This window comes from Cyprinodon tularosa, unplaced genomic scaffold (genome assembly GCF_016077235.1).
Source record: "Cyprinodon tularosa strain WSP-4 unplaced genomic scaffold, ASM1607723v1 ctg98, whole genome shotgun sequence".
Classification (NCBI taxonomy): Eukaryota; Metazoa; Chordata; class Actinopteri; order Cyprinodontiformes; family Cyprinodontidae; genus Cyprinodon; species Cyprinodon tularosa.
In genome coordinates this window covers 2,726,539-2,753,018 of record NW_024039762.1, presented here as the reverse complement: position 1 = coordinate 2,753,018, position 26,480 = coordinate 2,726,539, and the positions used below count along the sequence as shown (strand labels likewise).

Sequence of the window (26,480 nt, the reverse complement as noted above, 5' to 3'; positions counted from 1 at the left end):
TTAGAATAAAAAAATAAAAACAGAAATGCAAACTTCATTTTTACCCGGTTAGAACAGCTTTGTGCACCCTATTATGTTTACAAATATTTTTATACAAACCTTTTGTATGTCAGTAGTTTATGCAAAATGATTATGGCGGATTAATTGGTAAGGTTATGGAATAACAACTATGAAAAATGCAGTCAGAGGACACGTTTATTATACAGTTATATTTGTTAACAGAGAGAAACAGTTAAGGAAGTGCATCAAATTGAATAACATGCATGACAGCAAAATAAAAAAAATATCCTACAATATTACCTAGTAGAATTGCATGTATTTAGAAGAATTAGTTTACATTTTTTGCCCCTTTTCCAGAAATAAGTCACCTTATTTTCCATATTAGGTGAATGCCTAGAAATTTCTCTTATTTAATAAAACATATGCATATAACAAAATACGTTAGACATACCTGAACACAATCAGCAAGACCTTAACACATATTAGGTTAGGGTACAGTTATCAGAAGTCCTTAAAAAAGGTACAATAATAAAAAACCTTGGTTAGCTTTCCTGAAATCTGTCTCTTAGGTGAAAAACATTTTATATAATACGGGGATTTTCACCTTTAATACACTGAATCTTCAGGTGTCCATCATAAGGGTTAAAAGAGTTTAGGTGTAACTCTCAGGAAAGAAAAGTGAAACACTTCCATAAGCAAAAGTCAGGAACTAAAATCACCTTTAATGAGGAAATTTAGATACCCTTTACCTAAATATATTCTGAATATATATAACTAAATATTACCTAAAGGCACACCGCAGACTTTGTGACCCAAAGAGTTGATGCATATGAGTCATTTTAAATTATTCCTCAGGCCAATATACAGCACTTGACACTATCAATGATACAAACGGGGCTCCCTTCTTAAAATATAAGTTTGAAGAAGATGCACTATCTTTGGCCAGGTCATGTGACCTGGAAGAACACATTGTTTACAGCCATGGGCGCTTTTATGCAGAGGTTTTAAGTAACAAACTACAAATACTTCGTTACTGTACTTAAGTACACTTTTTAGGTATCTATACTTTACTCCATTACTTATTTTTCTTCCTACTTCTGACTTCTACTCGTTACATTTTCACACAAGTATCTGTACTTTCTATTCCTTACATTTTTAAGACAAAAGTTACTCATTACTCTTAGCTTCAGTTTAATGTTTATAAATATTTATTGTGCGCCATCCAATGCAAATTGTTGGCGCCATCCACATCTAGTGAAAACTAGTGTAATTGGATGAGTCATATAAAGCAAACACTGATTGGTTAGCTAAAGGAAACCATCAGAAGCAAGCAGGTGTTCTTCAAACTGCAAACGTAAATTATCTATTCCAAATAGTTGAAAAATATAGCTTTCAGTTGATATAGTGGCATCTGGCTGTTTTTTTAAAAGGTTAATATACTTTTATACTTTAAGTAGATTTTGAAGCACATACTTTTTCACTTTTACTTGAGTAAAGAGGTCAAGTTGATACTTCAACTTTTACCTGAGTGTTTTTAAACTGCAGTATTTGTACTTCTACTTAGTAACAAATGTGTGTACTTTTCACACCACTGCTTTTATGGTAATGGAGCTAAGGTTTTTGCTCTATAATTTTTCCACCTGCTCGACTACTGGTCATGGCTGAGTCAAGGAAAAATTTTAAACCTTCTGAGGAGGCTAATATGAGAAATTGTGAAAGGGACCATGCGCGAGGAAAAACAAGAGTCGATCTTGGAAAAGAGTTTATTCGTTGGCGCAGGCTGAAAGAAGAAGCCGGATGTAAAACTGATTCTCTTTTTTTCAACTTTATTATTAGAGTGGTAAGTTAACACTTTCCTCCTAGTATACAGTCATATATCTTTCTTATTCTTTTCTATGTTTAGTAGAAGCAAACTACGGGCAGGTACAGGTCTAGTGCCCCTAGTGGCCAAAAGTTACATGGCGCGCCTTTAAGTATTTTTTCAGTAATATTGAGCAATTACATTTATTTAAAATGAGCTTTTGTAGTTTTATGTTACTCTATAAATTATTCTTCCTCAATTAGGTTAATGCAGATTTCACTTCAAACGTCTATTAATGGGAATAGTATACAGGCAATTATTTAATACAATGATATATTTTGTTTTAAAGTTTTTACTTGGAGCTGAACTTAGACTTAGACATACCTTATTGTCATTTTGTATAGACAGTGTATACAAAACAAAATTTCGCTTATACACATCAAATGGGAAAAAGTGATAGTTTGGTAACTTCAAACTAAAGAAAAAGGGCAAGCATGCTAAAATTAAAAAACACTTTTTTTGTAGATGTTAAAAAAAAAGCACAACCTCTCCATACAGCTCACTTTTTGTATTCCTCCAACAATTATCCTTTTCCATACATGGTAAGGATAAGCATTTTTCACAGCCAGGCTCAAGATGGGGATAGACACACCTATCTTTGCCTATGCATGTTTATTTCATTCACTCCTGTTCATTTATGTTTGATTTGAGGTAAAATAAAAAGCTTTGTGCTTCTGTGAGATACAGGAAATGCATTCTGTAAAGGCTGCTCTATCCGACGTCTGAACTGCATATTACAAGATAACAAGATTTATCAATAATATGTATCAGACATTTGAAATAAGGTTGCTCATTAGTATTGGGGATAGTTTATTTTATCCTTATTAGTTTAGTTTAAAGTTGGAAAATATATTGTTTAACCTTAAAGCCAAGTGCAAAAACTCTACATGTGAATCTTGCTTCAGAGCCATGAGATTATAAAACATGTTTGCTTTGTTTATTAACTTCCACACACATGCCTCAGCACATGCTACTGCAGCACATTCCAGCAATGTACCAAATATCTCCAGAGGCTATTCACAGTTGTCTTTGACACTTAATCAGTAGCAAGTACGAATGAGGATGATAAACCCTAAGACTACTGTTATAATTATTAGAGCGGAAAATAAAAATATGAGGCCAGCAAAGACTGGGTTTGTCATTGGGGTGATTACTTTCACTTCAGATGGGATCATGTTGGACATACTCAGCATGTAGCCCAGACTCCAGCCTATATTTGTTTCCTTTACCTGTAAAACATAAATGAGGGAGATGTGTACGTGAGTGAATGACTGAATGTGGCATAACGCAACAAAGTGCTATATGAGTACAGGCCATTTATCATTTCTGATTATTTCTCTATACCAACAACATAATGAGCTCTTTTACACAGAATATAAAAAAAAAAAAAAAAAAAACTAGTCACTAGATACCAAAAGAAGATAACATTGTCAAAAATCTTGCTCTGCAGCAGCTGCAAAAAGTGGCTTAATAAAGTATTAACTAAAAATATGATACAAACTGTTTGTGCAGGAAGTTTGAGATAATTAATAATGCCATGATGGGCAATTACATTTACAAACATTTTAAGTTTAAAATATAAAATTTTTTGGTCATGAATTCATACTGACAGCTTCAGGATTAGTCATAACATACAAAGAACACTTAACATTTTTTTTTGCCTATGTAATTAAGGAACAGACATGCCTTGTATCTAAAGGGCAAGCTCTGAGTAACTGACAAATGGCAGTCTTGATTTCACATTTCTCATAGAGCCACTTTCTTTTTTTCCAAACCAAGAAATGGAAAGAGAGTAACATGTCTGAAATCTCTCTATTCCAATAGTCTGGAAACATTTCCTGTTTCAGAAGAAAAATTTGGGTACCAGGGTTCTGTTTAAGGCTTTTGTGGGTTTAATTCCCTCATACCTGGCTTTAGTCCTAACATGGATATATTGTTTAATACATTAGAAAAATTATCTAGAAATAAGTGAAAATTTCTTAAATTAAGTGTATTTACCCTTGATTTAAATAGGTAATTGAGTTTGGAATAAGTGTTTCTACTCTTAAAATAAGGTAATTCGATAATATGCACTTCATATAAGACAATGCAGTTGTATTTCCTTATTTTACATCTAAATTGTCTCATTCCATTGGCAAAATGTCTCTTTTATTTCGTAAATTACAGAACAAATGCTCTTATTTAAGAAAAATGACTTGTCTAGATTTTGATTTTTTCCAGTGTAGTATTTATTGTGCATGAACTCATATTAGAAAAAAGAGAAAAGACAAATAAACATTTAATAGTAATAATAAAAAAAAGGTTCAATAATGATATATTTTTGCTTTATTTTGGTTGTTGCCTTACTCACCGTTTTTTCAAAATGAATGTTTTTCCAAGTCTCTTCATCAAACTTATAACCGTCTGCCAGGAGAGTAAGGACATAGTGACTGGCAAAACAATACGTCTTGAGGAATTTCTCATTAATTTTAGGATGTTTCGTTTTTAGCTGGAAAGGTAAGAAACACTGAGTTAAGGATTTATTTTGACAAGATTAAGAGTGCAGAAATTAAACCAAATGCTTTCCTAAAGTAAAATTAAATAAGAAAAACGTTTTTTATAGAGCTGGACTGGCATTTAAATCCACACAGATTCCCAAATTAAAAGCTGTACATGTTAAAGGAAACTTACAACATCAATTTGTGGATCATTGTGTAGAGCAGGGATAGGCATTGTTGAGTCACCAACTAATCTCGATGCAATGTATTTGTTTCGCCCAGATACTGAACCAGTAGAGTCCAATCACCACAATTTAGTTCATTGTACAGGTCGGACTCACCTGGTTCAGTGTTTGGCCAGAACAAATACATGGCAAGGAGACCATGTGATGACTCCACAATGCCCATCTCTGATTTAGGGTTTAACAAGAAGTAGGGCCCCTGTTGTCTGAAAAAACACCATATCCCTGAATAAAATTATGTTGAGCATCTGACAACCATTGGCTAGCCAAGGGAGTATCAATCATCCATCCATTTACAAATCCATTCACTCATGCATTTAACCACTGTATTTCGCGTCTCAGTCTGGTAATAGGAACACAAGAAAAGCCCAGACCTAAATTTCAGTGTTGCTATCCAGCAACAACTTCCAACTCTTTCAGGGAGATCCAAAGGTGTCCCAGTGCAGGGGGGATATTGAATAATCTTCCATTAATATTTTGGTCTTGCTAGGAGTTTACCTCTCAGTGGTGCTTGCCCAGTTGATTCCCAATGGGATATGCCAAAGAACATCCTGAACATCTACCTAAAGCACCTCCTCTAATGGAATCTCCTTAAGTTAAGCCACTAGTCAGACAGACAGACAGACAGACAGACAGACAGACAGACAGACAGACAGACAGACAGACAGACAGACAGATAGATAGATAGATAGATAGATAGATAGATAGATAGATAGATAGATAGATAGATAGATAGATAGATAGATAGATAGATAGATAGATAGATAGATATATTTTTTTTTCCTTTTTATGAGAATAGGTCATAAAATGCTGACAAATCAGAAGATCTAAAGTTTCACTCTCTCTTTGGTTCATCTCTCTCTTAATCCTTTTTTACTGATTTTTCCTTTGGGATTAATAAAGTGTTTTTGAAGTGAATTGATTTCTTCACCGCTAGAGACTGTTAAAACAAATGCATTTCTGCAGACAAAATCTAAATCCATCTTTAGTTCTCTAGTTCCATCTTACTATCACTCCAGGACACAGAGCTACTGTATTTCAACTTCTCCTTTTGCTTTAAAGATACAGTACACCCTTTCCACATAGACAGACATGGCATCATCTTGGCTACTTCACATTTAGCTGTGCAGTGCTCAATTGCAAGATGAATGTTGTGGCCTGATGAAGCCAATAAAAACACATTATATTTAAGAACAAAGTTGAGATTCAGAGTTTTCATTCAACAACTACACCCTAAGATTCTGGCAATGAACATCCTAAACAGGAATGGTGACAGTGCCTAGTTAATAAACCTAACTGAATTGAACATACGAGTTATGAAATTTGACAAACCTGTGCACCACTACTATTTCCTTGTTTGTGTGTTCTCTAGCTACCTTCATCTTTTGTTTCTCCTTGTTTATTTATTACTGCAGCTTCAGATCCATGTTGGGAACCCACCTCTGTCCAATAAGTCTGGCAGAAGTTCCCAACTGAAATATTGAACTCTTCAAGCTTTGATGTCCCATTCATCCCAAGGGCTCGAGCAATGTAAAAGAATCCAGCATACGCCTAAAAGAACCATTAGAAGCAAGCATTTAGTTATGCAGGACATATATATTTTTAGTACGGTACAAACAATCATAACAATTATATTATGAATAATATCCGCATGTGTTACCATGAACTCTCCAGTCACCGGCGGCTGCTCTACCCCATTGAAGGAGCACATTTTTGAGGAGCAGTTTTTAAAATCAAATATGGACTTGACTATTTCCCCACATTTCTTGGAATCAGACTTTCCAACCATGAAGAACTGTAGATCAGGTTTGTAGTTTTTGGGTTTCATTGTGCACTCTGTATCATAAATAGCTGAAGCACTCATTGTATAGTTGAAACCGTCGGGGTAGCAGGGGTTTATTATGTAGGCTGGGTCAGATGATTCCTGAAATATCCAAATTAAAGATATTAAATAAAAAAAAAGGTTTACCAGAGGTGGGATGAGGAAAGTGACATAATAAGAGAAAAGACAGGAGATAAAGAAATGGCAGGGAAAACATTAGATTAGAAAGCAAATACCTAAACGCAATCTTCTGCATTATAAAACCTTGAAAGCAACATATACAACATCTTATACAATATTGATTCCTTTGACTACCAACACAGCATATTTTTCCCGATGACAGGCTCATAGATTTTGAAAACTGGGGTTTAAGTTACCATAAATTATGCTTTTCACACAGGCTTCTGGATGACATTGCGGTTCCAATCAATATTCTTAATGACATAATGCATTCTTGACTGGCTTTCCTTTGTCTGTTAGAAACAGCAGTATTTGCTAATCAATTTCTAACTGGGCATTAATGGATGTTGGCTTTTACATGAATGGAATCTATAATCTGAAGGAATCTTGAAAAGGTCTTTGGATGTGAACATAGTTATGTTATTGTGCTTACACTTGTGAGATGTTTGGGCCAATTAGGCCTGTCTGGGCTCCCTGGTGTTATCTGTTTTCTTTTCCAGTTGGTCCCAATGTTGCTTGACAGATTTATGCAGCATGACTGTTATTTATTTATTATACATTTTTAACTATTTGTTGCCTGCTTGACCATATTTGCAGGAAAATATGTGCTTTGCATATTCCTGTCAGCATCTTGTCATACTATAACCACAAACTTTTGGGTATCTTATTCTAACTTATGAGATACCTCTGATTAAACTACAAGGCCAGTTGCTGTCAGAAGTCGCATAATGAATCAATTAAGTTTAATATACAACACAAAATTAGCAGCTTTTTTTCAAGGCCTCCGAGGTTGGAGAAAATTGATGAGAATAAGCATCATGCAGACAAAAGAACACTGCACACAGATCAGGATTATAAACATTTAGAAATGAGAACTATAACAGGGTGCTTTATGGTAAATATCGGTACAATCGGCATACCTTGATTATTTTGTCGAGAACTCTCTTATCAGCCTCATTTTTTCCGTAGCAAAGGAAGCTGTGTGTGTAGATGGTGTAAGGGTAACCATACAGTTTAACAAGCATGTAATCAGGCCCCTGTCCCTTTTCCTGAACTTGAAAGGCAATCTGTGTTGATGCTCCACCAAGATCCATAGACCCAAATGTCTCTGCTCCATTTGGACGAACATAAGTGTTCCACATGTTTTTCTGCAAATATAATTAGGTTAATTTAGGTAAAAACATTCATTGAAAAATTCACTGCCTTTGCCTTTCACAAAAAAATAAAAAAATTAAATGAATAAGTACAGTCTTTTGCCTTACCTCTAGGAAATTTCCCTTCAAATAGTTCACTGTGATCCACCCATACAGACCCTCCTCCTGTCCAGTAATAATGGAAGCATTGTGGAACTCGAAGTTTAGTCCACTCAGGTACTCTCTTAGACTTGTCATAATTTCATCTGACCTTTTCTTATCTTTTGCACTTAAAAAGAAAGCAAAAAGATATTCACCCTCAGTGCTATTAAAAGTGAAATGTAGACCACTTTACATTTAACTAACACTACATACTATAATATATACTATATATCATACTATAATACAGCCCATACTTTCTCTGAACTTCCAGATGCTTTCATAAAACTTTCTAGGTACTTTAAGAAACTTGCCAAGAAGTTCAGTAGAATTTACCAGCTACTTTCCTGTATAAATCTTGGATTTTATTCTTGAATTTCATCAATTATTTGTAAAATGCTGGTGAAGACTCTTAGTCATCCAGGTCATAGTCATTTCAAAAAAGTAAAAAAAAAAAATCCACTGGACTTGTTTATTTGTTCCAAGTCTGAAGACGTTGCTCTTCCCATCCAGGAAGTTTTTTCAGTTCAAAATGTTAGAATTAGGGTCGAGTTCGAAGCATTATTGAAGTTAAAACAAGTTTTTTGGCTACTATGAAAAGCTCTGAACTCAACGCTAATTCTGACATCTTGAATTGAAAAAGCCTCCTGGATGGGAAGCGAAATGTCTTCGGACTAGAAAAACAAAATCCAGTGGATTGTTTTTTAACTTTTTTGGAATTAATTGTTTGTAAATATCCAGGAAAGGATTCTACAATATCACTTGAGCTAGGGAAAGAAACTGATGTATCTTAGGAAATTAACCCATAAAAAAAATGTATGGAAAAATAACCAAGGAGTTGAAGAAAAGTCAATAGTGGGTCTAGGAAAGTACCTGGTAAATGGTTAAAGTGCATAAAATGTGTCTGTCAACTTTAAGATCATTTTCAAAAAATATCCTGCTAAGTTGCAAAACAATATTTTACACATTTCAGAATATAGCTTTAAATCTCTTTAAATCACATTAAAAAGAATTTATGTGTTCCTGGAAACTTGTAGAGGGAACATTAAAGTTCTGGGTAGGTACCTGCTTTCTTGTGCAGTGCTTGTAAAAATCAGTCTATCTTACCATACATTGCAATTATTTGGTTGCAAAAAGCTTAATTAGCATTTTAAAAGTTCAGATTTCAACAATAAAGATTTTCACTACAAACACCTTAAGTTGCTTTTTCTAAATATCAGAATATGTTTTGTCCCTAATATTGTTTTAAATTAACCCAAAGTTTAAAGTTTTGTAATATAATCCAAAGGGCATGGTTTGTCAGATTCTGGATATTTGCTGTAAGATGTTAAACTCAAAAAACATTTTCAATTTCATATTTTCCACAAAGACATTGGAGTGGTATTTACAGCATCTTTATATAGATTCTTCTTTTGTCAGCAATGTAATGCATATTTTTCTTCATGTGGTAAAAAAAATAAAACAAATTCTTAAGAAAACACGTTGGAACTAAGCTTCACTTAATAACTTAAAACGAGAGACTTTTTAAACATTTATGCTTTGGAATATGTTTTCTGCCAACCCCAAAAATGTGTTGATTACTGCAGTAACCCTCCTGTATTGGTAAAGTTATTACTGTTTTTATTACTGTTATTGTTACACATTGCTATCCCATGATTTCTATTATTTGTAAAATGTCTGTTCTTTCTTACTTTTAGGGGTAAGAAAATATGAAAAAAAGGCAAAACAGTAGTTTTCTGATTCGATTTTCTTCCTTGCCTTGTCAAAGCCAACAATATGCTCTCTTCCTTTCTTTTCTATTGGCAAATGAGGCCGCAGAGAGACTCAGGAAGAACTAAATGAGGCTAGGTCTAAAGAAAAAAGGCATTGTTTGGGTTACTCTTACTGTAACAGACGCATCCCAGCTGTGGCCCCCAGAAAGAGGGGAGTGGTTTTGTGTTTCTCTTCAGGAATATGTTTTTTTATTTGATCCATGCAGTCTTGAAATGCTTTTAATGTTGTTTCATCATCCTTGGAATTGCCTTTCAGCTCTGAAATAGGGACCCCTGGGGGCACAAATCTGTATTGGAATTACTTCTTTAAAAGCAAACATTGTATTTGACCTGTTGAAAACAGTTCATGTGATATGTGTTACATTTTGAAGAATGAAACCAAAAAACTTCCGGGTGCTTTACAGTAGATGTATTTTATTATCTGCATTAACAATGTCTTCTTTAGATCACATAAGTAGCTTAAAGGAAAACAGTTAGACATGGCAAACAATCTAATTTTCTAAAAGTCGACATTTCGACCAAATTCTACAAAGCCAAAAACTTCACATACGTACCTTTAACTGCACAGTTCATTTTTTCTTTCACTACCCCAGTCTCATTCTCCTTCTCCCCAGGCCATTCGTACAGGTACACATTGGAACGTGAGGAACCAGAGTCGATTACTATGCCATACTGTGAATGACATACAGAAAAACATTGACTCTGCATTTGAATGTTTTATGCACTTGATATACAATAAAAATTCTAAAACAAATACTTTGCCTTGTATTGTGAAGCAAAGGTGTGTCTAACTGCAGCATGTTCTTTTTATCTTTGTCAGCCTATGCTAATAGTATTATCCATTTACCGACCTAAGTTTAACGAAGTTTTAGGGGGAGCTAATGGGAGAAAATAATATATCAGAGGACCTAAGACTAAGTGCTATTGTGCAGGTTTTTTTTTATTATTATTATGTAACACATGTGCCACTGCTAGTTTAAATAAAAAAATCAGTAAAACTGCAAAACTTAACAAATATTAAACAAGTTAAACATGTTTTTCTTTACTTATTCATCTAGAGAAGGGGCCACTTGGTGCCCAAGGGCACATGGGGTGCCACCAGAGTCTTCTGAAAATAGAACAACTCGCCAGTGGGCTAAGTTTGAAATTTATTTCATTCTATTGTTCTTTTTTAATAGTTTATACAGCATTTCAACATGACAATTTCTAAAATAAAATTTTAATTTAAAAGAAACTATAAAAATATGTGTTACATGGGCCAGTATTGGGAGCCCTGCCTGTATGACTCAGTGCCAATGAAGTGGCCCTAAGCCTTAAAAAGGTTAGTGACCCCTGATCTAGAGGATTAGCTTTTAATGTTTTCACATAAATGTACCAGTTATGTAAAAAGGTATGGCTGTATCTGTTATATACTTCATTGCATATATTCTTAAAAGAAGTGTGTGCTAGGGCATGCATAATATGAGACTCTAAAAGCTAATTTTTTATAATGTGTAAATGTGTGTGTTCATATTTCTTTATTATTATCCTAATATAGTAGATTCCTTTTTAAATTTAGCTTTAGAGGTATGGTGTAAATTAACTTTAAGTTATACCTGAAGCAAGCACTCTTAAGCCAAAACAACCCCAAAACATGCTGACAAGTGACAAACTCTGAATGACACGCTTATCACAGCTCTAGATCTCACTCTGAGACTCCTCTAGAAGAGCAGCTGATTCACTCTTAATGCATCTCCACTTACCACAGCTCAAAATAAAAGAAAAAAATAGCAAAAATGAAACTTGTGACCAAGTCTCTGTTTCTGTGGACCTGAATTTCCCAACACAGAGCAGCACCAAAAGATAGATGAATGTGGACAACGCACCAAGACACTCTATGTCAAACTCATTTGCAACGTTCTAAATCAGTGACTGCATCTGGATTTTTTTTTCACTCAAAAATGTTTAACTAGTCACCAGATTGGCTAGAGATGTCACCCAGAGGAAGTTTCTATTTATTATTATTCTATTTATTAAGTCCTTATTTATACCATGACTAAGTGGTTTAAAGTGTAAACATCTTCTTTTTTATGTTTATGGTGGAATTTATTTTTGAGAAATGTAACCTAATTTACTCAGGCCCAGAATAATTTACTCTCAAATTGTACATTTCACATCATCCTCCAGGACCTTTGTGTTAGATTATATTAAGATAAACAGTTTAGTCACAGAAGAAGTTAAACAATACTTTATAAAGTACAAGTATGTGTTTTTTGAAAAATGTTAGGATTAGAAATATACCAGTTTTAATTAGGGTTAGAGTAAACATCATGTTTTGGCATAAATGCACTAACTAAAATAAATGACAGTCAATGTATTAGAAGGGAAGAGTTAGTTTTTGGAACCCAAAGAGAGGCCATTTTTGGATGTTTGAAAACAGAGCAACCCATGTTTCTTCTCACCTTTTTGCATCTTGTTTTTTAGTTAGATGTTAGGCTTAGGATTTGATTCCCAATTGTGTTTAGGTTAAGGTTAGATATGTTGCAACATTAGGATTTGGGTGAGGTTTAGGCAATGGAAATAAATGTAACTCCAATGAAAGTTGCTGCAAAGACATTTTAAAGACAGAGTATCATGGACATCTGTGTATGTGTTTTTGTGTGTATGTTCACCTCTGATCCATACTCCTCAACCTTTAACTTGTCTTGGATGACAGCAACAACAACAAGAGCAGCAATACTTCCAAGCAGAAGAAGCATCACTCCTGCTATGCGACACTTATAGCCCATTTTCTTTTGGGAGGCCATTTCCTGTTGGAAAAACATACCAGAGTAAAAGAAAAGACTCTCTCACTAAAAGCCTCTTAGCTTTCATATTAATGTTGGTAGAGGTTTGAAAAGTGATGATAAACAATGACCGTAAGCATTATTTACTTTGAGCAGAGAAAATGTTGGCAACACTAATAATGATGGACATGAGCTGAAAAAAGGTTAAAAACACAACCAGGAAATACTTTTTTTTTTTTTTTATGTGGTACATCTTGTTCTAAAGTGTAGTTTCACTGTAATGCATCAGCTAAGACATCGCTGCAGATAAATATAAGTAATCAGGAAATAAAAATGGAAATTTGGCAAACTTCTTCAAACGGGCAAACGTTTCTGAAAAGAAAGCTTTAAATGTTTGCGCAACTTCAGAACATTTTTACAGATATTCATAGACCTGCACATGGAAGTATGTGGCTTTAGATGATTAAAATATGGTTTCAGTTATTTTATGCAACTTTTTGTCTACATAAAAACCCAAAAAATATGCTATGTATAAACATTTCTCTAGAGTTGTTGTATGCCTGCAACCGCTCTGCCTATGTTGTTTATATTGAGTGAGAAAAAGGAGTGTTTCTCTCCAGATGAAGCAGGCTTTGGTGTAGACACATCTGGAGAAAAAAAATGTAGAAATAAAACACCATTCCTGGCACGGCAAAGTCTTGGGCAATCTTTGGGATTACTGTCAAAAAACAATCTATTTGAGATAAAGATAGATATGTGACACTGTAGCTAAATAAATTACGTAATTGTTCAATGAAATAAAGCCAAAAAAAATCTCAGTGAATGTTATATCAGATAAATTGATATGTTTCTTTTTTTTTTCCTCATCATTTTCTATTACTGGATTTTTTTTTTTCAATCTCAAAATTGAAGGTTTGATACTAACAAAATATCCTGCAACATTTTTAATTCAGAGATTTGCTATTTGGTGTTTAAGAAGCTATTATCATTGTAACACAGCAGTTGTGATTATTACATGTTACTTCAATGCCCTTCTTAAGAGGGGATCCCTCATATTTTTTTTAGTAACGTAAAGTAATTTAAAAAAGGTAAACATGATTTGCTTATTTATAAACTGGGTTAATTCGTTATTACTTAAAATTCTATACCAAATCAGATGCCTATGAATAAATTAAGCATTATTTGGGCTTGAAAGTACTGTAGTAGGTTATACGGAAGGCAGTATTTAACATGCACAACAGTCATTACTAGTTTTTAAAAATTGAGGAATTAAAAATGTGATATTTAACATTAAACTTGAGCAAGGCCTCCTTAAAGTCCTCATAACTTGAACATACCTCTCTACACATAGAGGTCTCTAAGTAGGGGGTTAGAGAAATCTCCTTTTATTGGGGTTCCTTATAAGTAAATTATCTAACAATCGTGTTTGTTTTTGTAGAAATTGTGTCGTAACAAAAATCTGGGCTATTGGCTAGTGCCAATACAAAGATGGCCAAATGGTTGTCACTAAGGCTTTAAAGTTAGGGAGACAGTGCAGCCGACAGGGAATTCATAATTAGGTTTTATTTTTTATTTTGGGCAGAAAACAATTTTGTTATTGAAAATCATTTTAGTAAAAACTTAATAAAGGAAAGACTCCCTCAAAGGTAGGGGCCTAGAGACTGCTGTGTGTCTCCATATCGTAGGGGCCTAGAGACTGCTGTGTGTCTCCATATCGTTGTGGTTTAGGAGTATGGGTACACTCCTTTATTTTGAAGAACCTGTTAATAATCCTTCATGCCTCTCCTTTTACATCAAACAAGCTTTCCTCCTTTCAACGCCTCAGTATAAACTGAAGGATAATGACCTTTACTATTAAAAGTGAGGAATAATGAGTTCTTATCCACTTTTGTTCTGATTTTGCAATGCAAGAGCATGCTGCAAGATCTTAAGCATGGATGCAAGCTAAGGAATAAAGCTATAGTTTAAGATGCAGCAGGCTCGGACTGGTAATCTGTGATACCGGCCATTTGCCCGGTAGGCCAGTCCTAATTTCAAGTGCGAGGGCTGGCCCTCCTTAAATCATACCGACTCTCCGGCCGAAGCACCTACCTGTGACAGTAAATAATTTAAGGAGTTCAAGAAGTAGTAAAATTTTAACTACCTAAATGATACGTGCAGTATATAAAGCCCTTCCTTGTCATGTACATCCTTGTGACGGTTGGCATATGGTGTAATTTTCTATTTCTTCAAACTGTAAAATCCTATTTCTTCAAACTGCATATTCTTTGCAACAAACTAAATAATAATAAAACTAAAATTCTTTCTTTAAACATAACTACAATGTTCCTCTTATATTTGGGGGATTTTATATTTGAATATTTTGCAAAAATATGTTGAGGTAAAGGCTAACGTTTCCCGTCTTACGTGCATTGTTGCCAGGTTGGGATGTTTCCCAATCTGGCAGTTTAGGATGGCCATCTATGGGTAAAAAAAAAATTTCTTTAGATTTATGGCCAAAGAGATTAATAGACTTTGTTTGAAATTTGGTGAGATTTCATATATACAGGCAGTTTATGAACATTCTTTGGGCTGAAAAACGTGAGTGAGATCTGGCAACCCTGCTGATATGGTGAGTGGGGACATTACACAGCAGCAGTTGCTGTCGCGTCCATGTTAATGACCAAAGCCAGTAAAACCGCATTATCGAAGTCTTGGTGATGGTCATCGTGTGATGCTTGAAGATAGATCGGTTAATCCACAATGTGTATTCTTATTGTGTTTCACATTTGAGAAGCGCACGTTTGACTTTGATAGTGAGATTGGGTTGGTTGGTATGAGGCATTTATATTTCCTGTTTACAGATTCCAGGTCTTGACTGTTGCTCAGGGGTTGTATTGGATAAGAAAGGGGAAGAAAAAGAGGAAGTTGGCAAAGAGGCCCCAGTGGGCATGGCACACAGCCATGGCCAGGCAAGGGAGAGGTGCTAGCGGGATGACTGGAGCAGAGGAGGCAAGATCTGAAGCTCTCCATAGGTGGCAGAGATAAGTAACAAAGGTATCTATCCAGAATAGTATTTTGACCTTTACCTACATGGTCTCTGCAATAGTAATAATCCTAATTCAAGATGTTTTATTTACAGCTCTGAGGATTACAGGTAGTAAAGTTGCTGGTTTCAGTAGTTTGAGGAGTAATCTCTAAGTAACATCAATACTTATTACTATTGTTGCGCCAATTACATTTTTTGGCCCCAATACCATACTGATACCATCTGTTTAAAATTGATGTGTGTATATATATGAAGAACTTCATACTACTTGCGTGTAAAATATTTCCCATCTTGGCTTTGTCAAACTGCTGCCTTTTAGTGCTGGTTCGAGGCCACACCCAATACTGGTATTGGTATTGATGCAACACTTCTTATTACATATGAAATATCAGGGCTGTTGCTGAATAAGTATAAATGCTGGAAAATAATAGCATTTTTTGGTGTGTTGCTGCCATCTATCTGTGCAACCCTCTCAACTTGCCACAGTTGAACATAATGGCTACCTCTACAGTCACTAGCTTGTCAGCTCAGCGTTGCCATAGCGCAAAGATGTCTGCCTCCATAAATGCAAGATTGAGATTTTCAGTTCCTAGAGGATAATTAACGTACTTGTGTATAATATATTACATTCTGTCAGTAAATCCTTCCTAATTCCTTCCTACTTCTTTATGCCTTGTTATTTTCAAAAAGTACTTTTAAATCTAATCAATTATAGGACAATATGTACACATGCACAGGTCGATTTACACATGCCCCCCAGGATTCAACCATGCACTCAAGATTTGCGCATGTACTGAACCAGATTTTCAAGTTATTTTCAAATGAAGAAACCATTATATCTTGACTTAGAAACTAGTTGTGATTAGGGGGTGAGAATTGGCATGGGTGTAGTGATATGTGTCACAATACTTGGGTTACAATATGTTATTATCACGATATTACAATATCCCTATAGATTGCAATATTTTTCCCCAGCCATCAAATGAAGTGTACAGATAAAAAAAACATTGCTGTGAAAGGCAAGTGCTGTATATGTTCATCAGAAGGTATTGATCATTTAGTTATTTTTTTGTATCCATGTTATTTGGGGTTTGAGTCAGTCCACGTCTTTCACTGTGACTGCCTCAAATACAGTTATGCCGCTGCACAGTAAAAGGGCTCCACAGCTCTATCTGCCAGAGAGGCAGTTCAGGGGTAGCCCATTTTCCCTCATTGTTTTAGGTAAAAATGTTTTGGGTTTTTCTCTCATTGATACAAGGAACTGAAAGATTGATATTGGGTAGTCTAAAATCATGATATATGGTCAAATGATGGTGATGTATGAATTTTGAAGGGTTTAAAAAAAAAACACGGAAATACCAGCAGGTTCACACACCACAAGCAGATGTCAATTGAAGATGTGCTTGTGCGTGCATCAAGATGCAGGCACATGTTATTTGTTAATCTTACTCTGTGCATGTAAACATCTTACTTGCAAGTGAAAAAACAGTTTTTTTGATGGGGCATGTATGGATCAATTGTACATTTTTCCTGTCCATATGTGGCCTTTTTCCTCAAGTAAGCATGTTGTACTGTGCATATATGAATCATGTGTTATGCATACTAAGACTTTTTTGCTCCATATCTCCATCTGCTTAGAGTAACGCTCCTCTCTAAATGTATCTATTCATCAGTTTTTTTTTATTGCACATTTTGAAAGCAAAACTTAACTTACCATTGTAAATTCATCCCACTGCAAAATTTAATTGAGCATGCATTTAACTTGGAAAAAAAAACATGTTCTTGCACACTCCCATCAGACTCCGTCTCCACCACCATCATAATGTAAACATAATACCGTGCTGTCCTCAAGGAAACTCACCACTGCATGAATGAAATGTCTACAGTGTACTTATAAATGCATAAATCCTTGATTAAGGATCCCACACTTTTAGAAATATAATCTTCTTTGCCTTATCAAGTTAGTTCTTCTCAGGATTAGTAGAAGTTAACATATTTTCACAATACAGTAGATTAGATTGATCAGTGCCGTAGTATGGTTAGAGTAATTATTGTATATTAGTATAATCAAATTAAAACTGCTTATTTAACATCTTAATGCATATCTAAATTTGAAAAATACTGTTGGTAATGACTGGTAAAGGACTGCATGCAGCATAGAGCGTTTTCATCTTACCGTAAATGGTTGGTTTGCAGAGGAGGTTTAGAGTGTTTGGAGAAGGAGTGAGATAGCTCTAAGGGAGAGATGACAGAAGACAGTGTGAAATGAGAGAGTAATTGAGCAAGGAAGTGAGAGCGAGCCGACGAGCATTGGTTGTGCATGGGGGAGAGATAGAAAGCGGGACTGCCCCACTAGAATAAGGGTGGTGTTGCTTAACACAAGTGGAACGAGGGGGAACAGAATAATGGGAGGAGCAGTGCATTTGGTGAAAACACCACACTCCCTACAGTATGAACCGGTACAACAAACCATTGAAAGTAAGCCACACAGGGGTGCGGGACTGCTTCTACTTAACTGTCTGTTTGGTGATTAAATACAAAAGCAGAATTTGTGAGTATGAATTAAACTTTGAGGAGGGAAATATTGGGAGTTAATTGATCCATAGGATAAAGTGCAGTGTGGCATAGTGACTGTGGTTAGTGTTATCATAAAGTCAGCTCTTACTTAAAAGCGTTAATCTTAAGGACAACTTGTGCAGCAATGCTTAAAGACTCTGCCAAGAGAAAATGATGTGTTCATACCTGCAAGCTCCTTGAAGAGGTTGTTAAATACAGGATCATGAGTCATTTATGTAAAAACCACGTGACAGGCTTTAAAAAGGGCGTTTGTTGTGTGAATAAAATATCTTTGTGTATGTCACTCTACACTGGTATGTTTAACTTGCTGATCCTACATAAAGTGCTGAAAGCTTGCTATTAATTAGGTTGAGGGTTTTTGTATGTGCATGAAAAGACATTTAACAATGCTTTGTAAAGAGATGAAAAAGATTAGCATTATTTTAGGTATGTCTACACTTGCAATGCCACTTACCAAAAGGATGACCAGCCTTAAGAGCAATGATTAGAAACCCAAGCAGCTCTTTAAGAATACAATCTTTTTATTTTTGAAAGCAACGACAATTCATTGCTGTACTTGGTAATGAAAGGATAGTTTAAAGTTGGGTGTGCTCTCCCAGTTTTTACTATTGCATCAACTGTTTTTCATTTTTGTCCCACAATTTATGAAATTCAAATTTTTAGTTGTCAGGTAAAATAAGTTTCCTTATCATTTTGCAGTGAATTGCACGGATTGCATTAACTGATACTAGGACAAAGGAGCTGTTGACCATATTATAAGTAGATATTATTTGGATTTAGTTTGTTTCATCTTTTTTTAAAGGTCTTCATTTCAAGAGATGTAGGTTGAGATGATTGATAAAGAGCTCAACCATGACATGGTAAAAATGAAGATGCATTAGTTTGTATAAATATTGAGGGATGTAATAGTAAAAAATAAACTGTTCAAGAAAATGGATCTATGCTTAGACTTAGACATCTTTAAGGGAGTGGCAGCCTAGTTGTTGGGGCATAGAGCTTGGAATTCTGAGGTTCTGAGTTCAAGCCCCACTCCCACAGACTGCCGCTATGGGTCTCTGAGCAAGACCCTTAACCCCCCCGATTGCTCTCGGGTGCCCCACGATGGCACCCCACTGCTCCCCAATGGGATGGGTTAAATGCAGAGATACATTTCTCCAATGTGAGATCAATAAAGTTCAGTTGTTATATTTTTTTTTTGTCATTTTGCATACACAGGGAAAGTGCAGCAGTGATCGAATGTTAAGAGTGCAGGCAAAAAAAAAATGTGCAAAAGCAGAAATTCAGGGCAGTGCAAAAACAAATATATGTGGTGCAAAAATGTTTTGAGTTGAGTTCTATTTGGTTGTTAAACTTTAGCAGTGTGATGCAGAGTCCCGATTTGTGACTTCATTTAGAGTTTTTATTTTTATTTTCAACAGTTCAGCAGTCTGATGGCAGTGGGGAAAAAGCTGCAGAATCTGCTGGACCTGCATTAAATGCTGCGAAGCCTCTTCCCAAAGGGCTGCAGGGAGAACAGTCCATGGTGGGGGTGTGAGGGAGCACTGACGATGTTATGGGCTCGGGACACTCAGAGCTGAGATGAAATGTCTTTTATGGAGGGAAGAGGAGCCCTGATTATCCATTCTACTGTTCTCACCATGCTTCTCACATTCTTCCAGTCTGAGGCGCTGCAGCCTCCACACCACACAGTGAGCTCCAAACATGAGCAAAATGGAAGGGGGAATTTAAAAAAAAGATTAAAAAAAAAATACAACAACGCAACTGAGGCAGCTTATTGTAAATGGTACTGGCCACCTATGTGTCTCCAAAATCAAAACTCTTGAATATTACTCTTGGAATCCCATTTAAAGGAATAGTACACCCAAAACATGATTAGCCTTCATTTTCTACTCACCCCCATGCTGAACAACACTCTGGAGTACTTTTTTGATATCTCAAATGCATCTGGAGATCTGGGAGGCTTCTTGCTGTCTGCTGACATTCAAATAATGGAGGTCTATTGCGCCCGAGGCAGAAAGGTCCATAAAAGTCCAAAAAAAACGTGTCAATATTCCTCAATACTGCTCGTCCAATATATTCCAAGTGTCCTGAGTGGGTAGCATCCAGAATTTACTCGAAACGAAGTCATTTAGAATGTTTTTAGAGCATAAACAGTAGTGTATAGGATTTCCTGAAAGCGCGCACATGCGCGTTCACGACGCTACGGAAGCTGGCAGACCAAACCAGCGCATTCAGCTCGGCAAAGAACTCATGCTCTTCCTCAACACTGAAGTTCTCAGACATTTTTCTTTCGTTCTTTCTTTGCACAGGTAAACAGCACATTTCTTCTTCTACGCTTGCATTATTGGCAGAGCAGACGCTGAATGCGCACTTTCATCTGGTTTGGTTCATCTGGTTTGTTTATGCTCTAAAAACATTCTAAATGACTTCGTTTCGAGTAAATTCTGGATGCTACCCACTCAGGACACTTTGAATACATTGGACGAGCAGTATGGAGGAATATTGACACATTTTTTGTGGACTTTTATGGACCTTTCTGTCTCGGGCACCATAGACCTCCATTATTTGAATGTCAGCAGACAGCAAGAAGCCTCCCAGATCTCCAGATGCATTTGAGATATCAAAAAAGTACTCCAGAGTGTTGTTCAGCATGGGGGTGAGTAGAAAATTAAGGCTAATCATGTTTTGGGTGTACTATTCCTTTAACTGATCTAGACAGTTGCAACTTAAAAAAAAAAAAAAAAAAACAGAAAAAAAAACATTGATTATCTTGCAACATTTACCAATGCAAGCTAAGAACAATGCTGTATGTATAAAATAAGTTAAAAAGTTAAGTGTTTGAGGTAGTGCTATGTTTGTGAAATTCGGAATGAGGTACAAATCATGGAAAGTGGAAAAGAGCAGTTTATCACAACAGCTCTGATGATATAACATTCACTAAGATCTATATTTGTGAGAACGGCTTGAGTCCTGTTGTACTGTTGCTGTAAAATATCTGCCAGAGTAGTACTACCTGAAAACCTTTTTACTTACGGAGACATTACCCATTATAAACAAGTCTAGGACCCCTTAGACTGTACATTGTTAGGAGTTTTATCAATTTTTGAAATAAAGCTAATAAGAAAGGTATTAATACTTAATTAATAAAAGTAAATGCACAATATTTAGTTAACACATCACTTTCACGGTCCAGATGCAGTTAAGTGGCAATGTGTACTGTAGATACTAGTTTACTAAATTTAATATATTTACTGATTGAAAGTCCCTACCAAAGCTCAATACCTGTGAATGTAGCATTTTGATTTATTCAAAATAATAGTCACCATTGACCGACCAACCTTTGTATTATTTTTTCTGTTTGTTTGTTTTTGTTGGGGTGTTATGATATTAAGCAATGCATTAAAAGTTTCACAAGTGTTAATCGCCATTTATTAACTAAACCACACCAATGTGTTCTGTTTTTCTAATACTGTTTGTGTTGGTTTAGTATTTCTTGCTACCGTACATTACATGTACCTGTTTTTTTGTTTTGTTTTTTCCCTAGATCTTTTATTTGTTTTTCTGTTTCCTTGTGGTCTCCCTGCACACTATTTTGTCTCTATGGAATCATCTCATGTTAGTTTTGTCAGTTATTTAGCTTGACAGTATGTTTGGCCTCAGGATCTCAATTGCTCGATGACAACCTCCCTCATTCTCAATGTTCTTGTCAAGTCATGTTTGGTGTCTTTCTTTTAACTTGCTCATCCTGTCTGTGTTGCTGTTTCTGCAAAATACAGTCTATTTTGTTTGTAGTCTGGAGCCTAATCTAGCCTCAGGTCTTTGAACGATCCTCATACAACTTATAGTGCAGATTCAGTCCTAGAGTCAATTACAACAATTGATATGAGATTGTGGTGTTTGTATAACATGCCCTGATTTGAGAGTGGAAAACACCCTTGTCAAAGCCCATTCAGTTATGATTTTCGCTTATTCCACAACCTGGTATATTTCACTGTGTCATTGTTATTACTCTAAGTAATATTTAACAGATGTGCATAATTTCTTTCTTTAAACTGTCTAAAAGAGACAAAGATATATTGGTTCAGTCTATGTGAATTACATTTATTCTTTAGTGGGCAAGGCATGTCGTGTATTTTTAGCTGCTCAACATGAGACCTGAAACCTGCTGATTGAAGTGAACCGGAAAGGAAGCACTTTGAAAATTAAATTTCCACAATGGGAAGAAATAGAAGAAGCATCTTGGAAGCAGATTACAGATATCTATCCAAGCTGTGGTGCTGCTTTATTTTTTTTAAAGTGAAACTGAGATGGATTCATTCCAAATATTCTGTCTTTTCAGATGTAATACAGTAAAATCCATGCCGATTTAGTTTGTTGAAAAAAATACTTTAATTATCTGTTTAAATAATTTTTTTCTAGATTTTTTTTTTTACTTTTCTAGGTAAGGTTTCTAATATCTACCTTCAGACAATAACATAAAAGTCACAGAAAGTCGTAGCAGCAGTATCTTTTACCAAAATATGCTTAAACCACCTGCTTCAGTCCTTTCTTGTTCGATCCCTTACCACTTGTTAACCTATTTATACATTGTTATCTATTTTTAGTTCCTTCACTGCATATGTATGCTAAGAGTTTTATTTATTCAGTTATTTGATTGACCTGTTTTCTGCTTTTGTCTATGTTGTTTTTTCCACAACAAAATTATAGATAGATTTGATCGCACCATGATGTGTAAGGTGATTGATATGATGCCACTTAATTCTATAAGGCAGGAAGACTGAGGGGGAACCCTGGTACCCTCAGGATTCTCTACTTTTAAGAATTCTGTCAACTCCCTCCACATGTTTAAGATAGTTTTAGCGACATTTATTTTTCAAGCCCGAGGCAATAAAACGTCTTTTGATGTTCCAGGTCTATAATGATCCAGGTTCCAACTCTTATATCTCGTCAAACTCAGCTGTAGAGACTGACATTTTTTCGGGAATCCCACGGGTCACGGGATTCCCGTGGGATGGGAGTCAGTATTAGTAAAGATCACGTGATTGGGACGGTACAGGATTAAACATTAACGGGAGCAGACGGGAGCGGGAGCAAACCAATAATAACAAAAAAAAAAACTAGGATCGATGCCAAAAAATAAAATAAAATAGAAAGAAAGAAAGAAAATCCAGCACTGGCGCGCCGCCGCCATTTTGTAGTTTTTTTCCTTGAAGCCTACACTATAATGCGAGTCAAAAAAACTACACGACCCAAAAACCAACAGTGCTGCCGCTCTGAGTTTTTCCACCCGCGTAAAAAAAAAAAAACAAGAATGGGAGTGGAGCAGGAGCGGGACTCATTCTGAATGGGAGCGGGATGGGAGTGGGAGTAATTTCACCAGGAGTGGGACGGGACAGGATTTAGATTTCTACTCTGGCCCGAGATCGGGACACAATTTTTTTCTGTGGGAGTGGGACGGGACAGGAGTGAAAATCCACTCCCGTGTCAGTCTCTACTCAGCTGTTACAGTTTCAGCTACCTCAGTCACAGCTCCAGCTGTCACAGCCTCAGCCATGGCTCGCTCACAGACCTCAACTCTCCCTAGATGAAACATCTAGATTTCAATCTGAAAAAGAGAAAAGACAATTAGGAGAAATTTATTGATACAATTACTTTGTCTTCGGCGCTCAGACCTTGACAGGAAACATTTGATTAATTTTGATAGACATGCATGTACACAAGCAAAGAATAGGGCTGCTTCTCCCCCAGGCCTGAAACTGGTGGTGGAGTGGAGATAGAGGAAGTTGGTCAGTCTGTAGACTACTGGTTAGAGAGACGGTATGCTGAGCTTCATGGGGAGATCCAGTGGACTGCGTGAGCTGATACTAGAGCTTCCCTCAGGGACCTGGAAGGTGGAAGTCCAGTTGGATAACACAGGTTGAGAGAACCTGTCCATCATGAGCAAGCATGAAGCGATAGTGGAGAGGAAAAACTCCCCGTTGGGAAGAAACCTCTGGCAGAACCAGGCTCAAAATGCCGGTCTTCTGCCGGACCGGTTGAGATGAGACAGGGAATGCAGTAAGAGTCCGGGAGGAATGACACTCTGATAAAGCTTTAGGTACGATGGTGGAGGAGGGGCTGGAGGTGGGTTGAAACCGTTTCATCTGATGAAGTCACACAGCGCATCCACTGCCTGCGCACAGGAGCACACAAGTGGATGGGAGGCCTTTTAAGATCAAATTTGGATGCAGATTGGCTTTCATGGAGGTGTGGTTCAAAGCTGATTGGCTGTGTCACAGGTGGATGAAGGAGAGCAATCAGTTTCTTCAGTTGAACTTCTGCCTAGGCTCCATGTTGCGTTATGTTGGAAAAAATGATCTCACATGTTGTCTTCTTATAGCAGGAATAGACATATCCTTTGTTCTTAATTCCACTGTCCCTGCTAACATTTTTTTCTACTTAGTAAGGGGCTGTTCTGGCCTGCTCTTTTATCTCTCCCCACTTGGTAACTCTCTCTCCCCCCTTGTTCTACAACTGCCTCACTCAGACAGCCTATTTACTCAATAGGAAAGCATCTGATATTGACATTCCCACTGCTGCACTTGTTGAGCTCATAATTTTGGCACATTTTGCTGTGTCCACTTGGATGCTATAAGCTTCTCTGCTCCTTTTTGTTTTTTTGTGGTTTACCATCTCTACTTCTACAGACAGTAATAATGTAAATCAAATTTTGGTCAGCTAAAACTGTCAATCATGCTAACCATGGACAACAGCAAAGGGAGTGGTGGGGTAAATGTAAAAAAAATAACCAACAAGCTTTGGAGTCTCATATACTCTTTGAGTCGATTAATAATTTATTTATAATTCAATTTGATATATATTAATATAGGTCCCATCTGTGTTATTTTTGACAGCCATCTAAGATTAAGTCTTAGTTTTAGTCTTCAGTTAGAGAACCATTAGTCATTTTAGTCACATTTTAGTCATTACTATATGTAATGGTTTTAGTCGGTTTTAGTCTACTAAATCTCAAAATTGTTTTAGTCTAGTTTTATGTTACACTTCATCAAACTGTTAACCTTTACAATTTCAAATAACAACCAGATTCTTTACCAGACTGACAACTCATGCCTAGACACTACAATTGCTGGGTAAAGAATGCTGCCTTGCAGTTCATCATTAGCCTGGGTGCCATTCCGAACTTAGTCCCGCCCACAAAGTTTGAGGTTGGGACTAGTAGCGCGAGTATTATCGCCCACTGTCGATCCAATCAAATTGTTCAGGGCGGGCTTTATACGATGATGGACAGATGATCAACAGTACCGTAATCAACCATGTGACCAATGCGCGCTTGGGTGACAACAATAATGGCTGCCGCTGGAGAGTTTAGGTGAGTAGATTCTGCTATTAGGTCTGTTCTAGAAGATATCGACAGCAAATTAATTTTAAAAGAGGAACAGAGAAACGCGATCAAGTCTCATCTTCTTATTATAGGCGTGCAACTGCACGCTTTGATTTTTGTGGACAACAACTATGCCTCGCCTAACATACGTCACGCACTCCGTTGCTCTTATTGGTTGTAGGTCTATCCAATTGAGTGCAGAGGCATATTTTTTCCTGGTTCGTTCGAAACTCGCCCCATAATCACAGCTCTATGGAGCGGTATCAGACTCATATTCTGACTAGAATTGAGTCGGACTACGTCAGGCTAGTTCATCATTGCTATTGGCAGAAAACGTATTTATAAAATTCAAATGAACATTTTTATGAATCAATGTTTGAATTCATTTATTCATTAATTAATGAATGAATTAATTAATTGTGAAAATAGCAGATCTAGTTCAACACATCATATTTGTTAATAAATCAAAATGACAAGCTGACAATATTTACAATAAAGTAATGGTTTTAGGCATACAAAGTCTTTATTCAAAAGCAAACACTTGCTGATCTACTAAGAATTATGCATTACACACAGATCAATAAAATCTTCATTACTCCAAAAAAGCAAAGAACAAAAACATTCTTCTTTCTTCTCTGGCAATTTTTGCTTTATTTCTAAGAATTTCCCCTTTGGTTACTGCTACTCAGGGGTCAAAGTAGCTTTAACTTTATAGGGGTCTTATATCAAAGAAATACACAGAGAACCTACATAATTACCTTGTAATGCCATGGCAATCCAGACCTAAATTTCTAGGATATGTTAACTAAAATGGTGAAATATTAAAATAGATAGAAAAAAACTATGAGAAAGAAATAATCAAAGATCTATGTATGTATGTATGTTTTTCATGTCTTTATCCAACAATAAACAGTATGCAATGAAATATTTGCTTTGGATATAATTTAGGGATTCCTTTTCGTAGAAACTAAAGACGGTTTTGCATCACCTCTTGTGAGCTGGAAGGAATAAAATCTGATAGTTACAGAAAAGGATTTTTTACGCCTTAGAGCGAACCTTCAGTGTGGAGCTACATCACGCAAA

General features: G+C 36.1%; 1 protein-coding gene across 1 annotated transcript; it reads right to left on the bottom strand.

Annotated features, from left to right (window-relative positions):
* Positions 1–1,751: 1,751 nt before the first annotated feature.
* entpd3 (ectonucleoside triphosphate diphosphohydrolase 3) lies at positions 1,752–17,792 on the bottom strand. Its single transcript, XM_038275914.1, has 10 exons — positions 17,616–17,792; positions 12,298–12,435; positions 10,201–10,318; positions 9,760–9,919; positions 7,845–8,004; positions 7,503–7,730; positions 6,241–6,504; positions 6,021–6,131; positions 4,212–4,349; positions 1,752–3,090 (listed from the first exon to the last, which is right to left on the bottom strand). The coding sequence occupies exons 2-10, from the start codon at positions 12,430–12,432 to the stop codon at positions 2,902–2,904; spliced, it is 1,503 nt and encodes a 500-aa protein (XP_038131842.1). The 5' UTR covers positions 12,433–12,435; positions 17,616–17,792; the 3' UTR covers positions 1,752–2,901.
* Between the last annotated feature and the right edge of the window lie 8,688 nt (positions 17,793–26,480).

Excerpts from the sequence above, each read along its gene's own strand:
- entpd3 (XM_038275914.1), bottom strand. The coding sequence starts at position 12,432 with ATGGCCTCCCAAAAGAAAATGGGCTATAAGTGTCGCATAGCAGGAGTG. Across the intron at positions 7,731-7,844 it reads TGAAGGGAAATTTCCTAGAG|AAAAACATGTGGAACACTTA; the intron begins GTAAGGCAAAAG and ends TTATATTTGCAG. Across the intron at positions 3,091-4,211 it reads ACATTCATTTTGAAAAAACG|GTAAAGGAAACAAATATAGG; the intron begins GTGAGTAAGGCA and ends TATGTTTTACAG.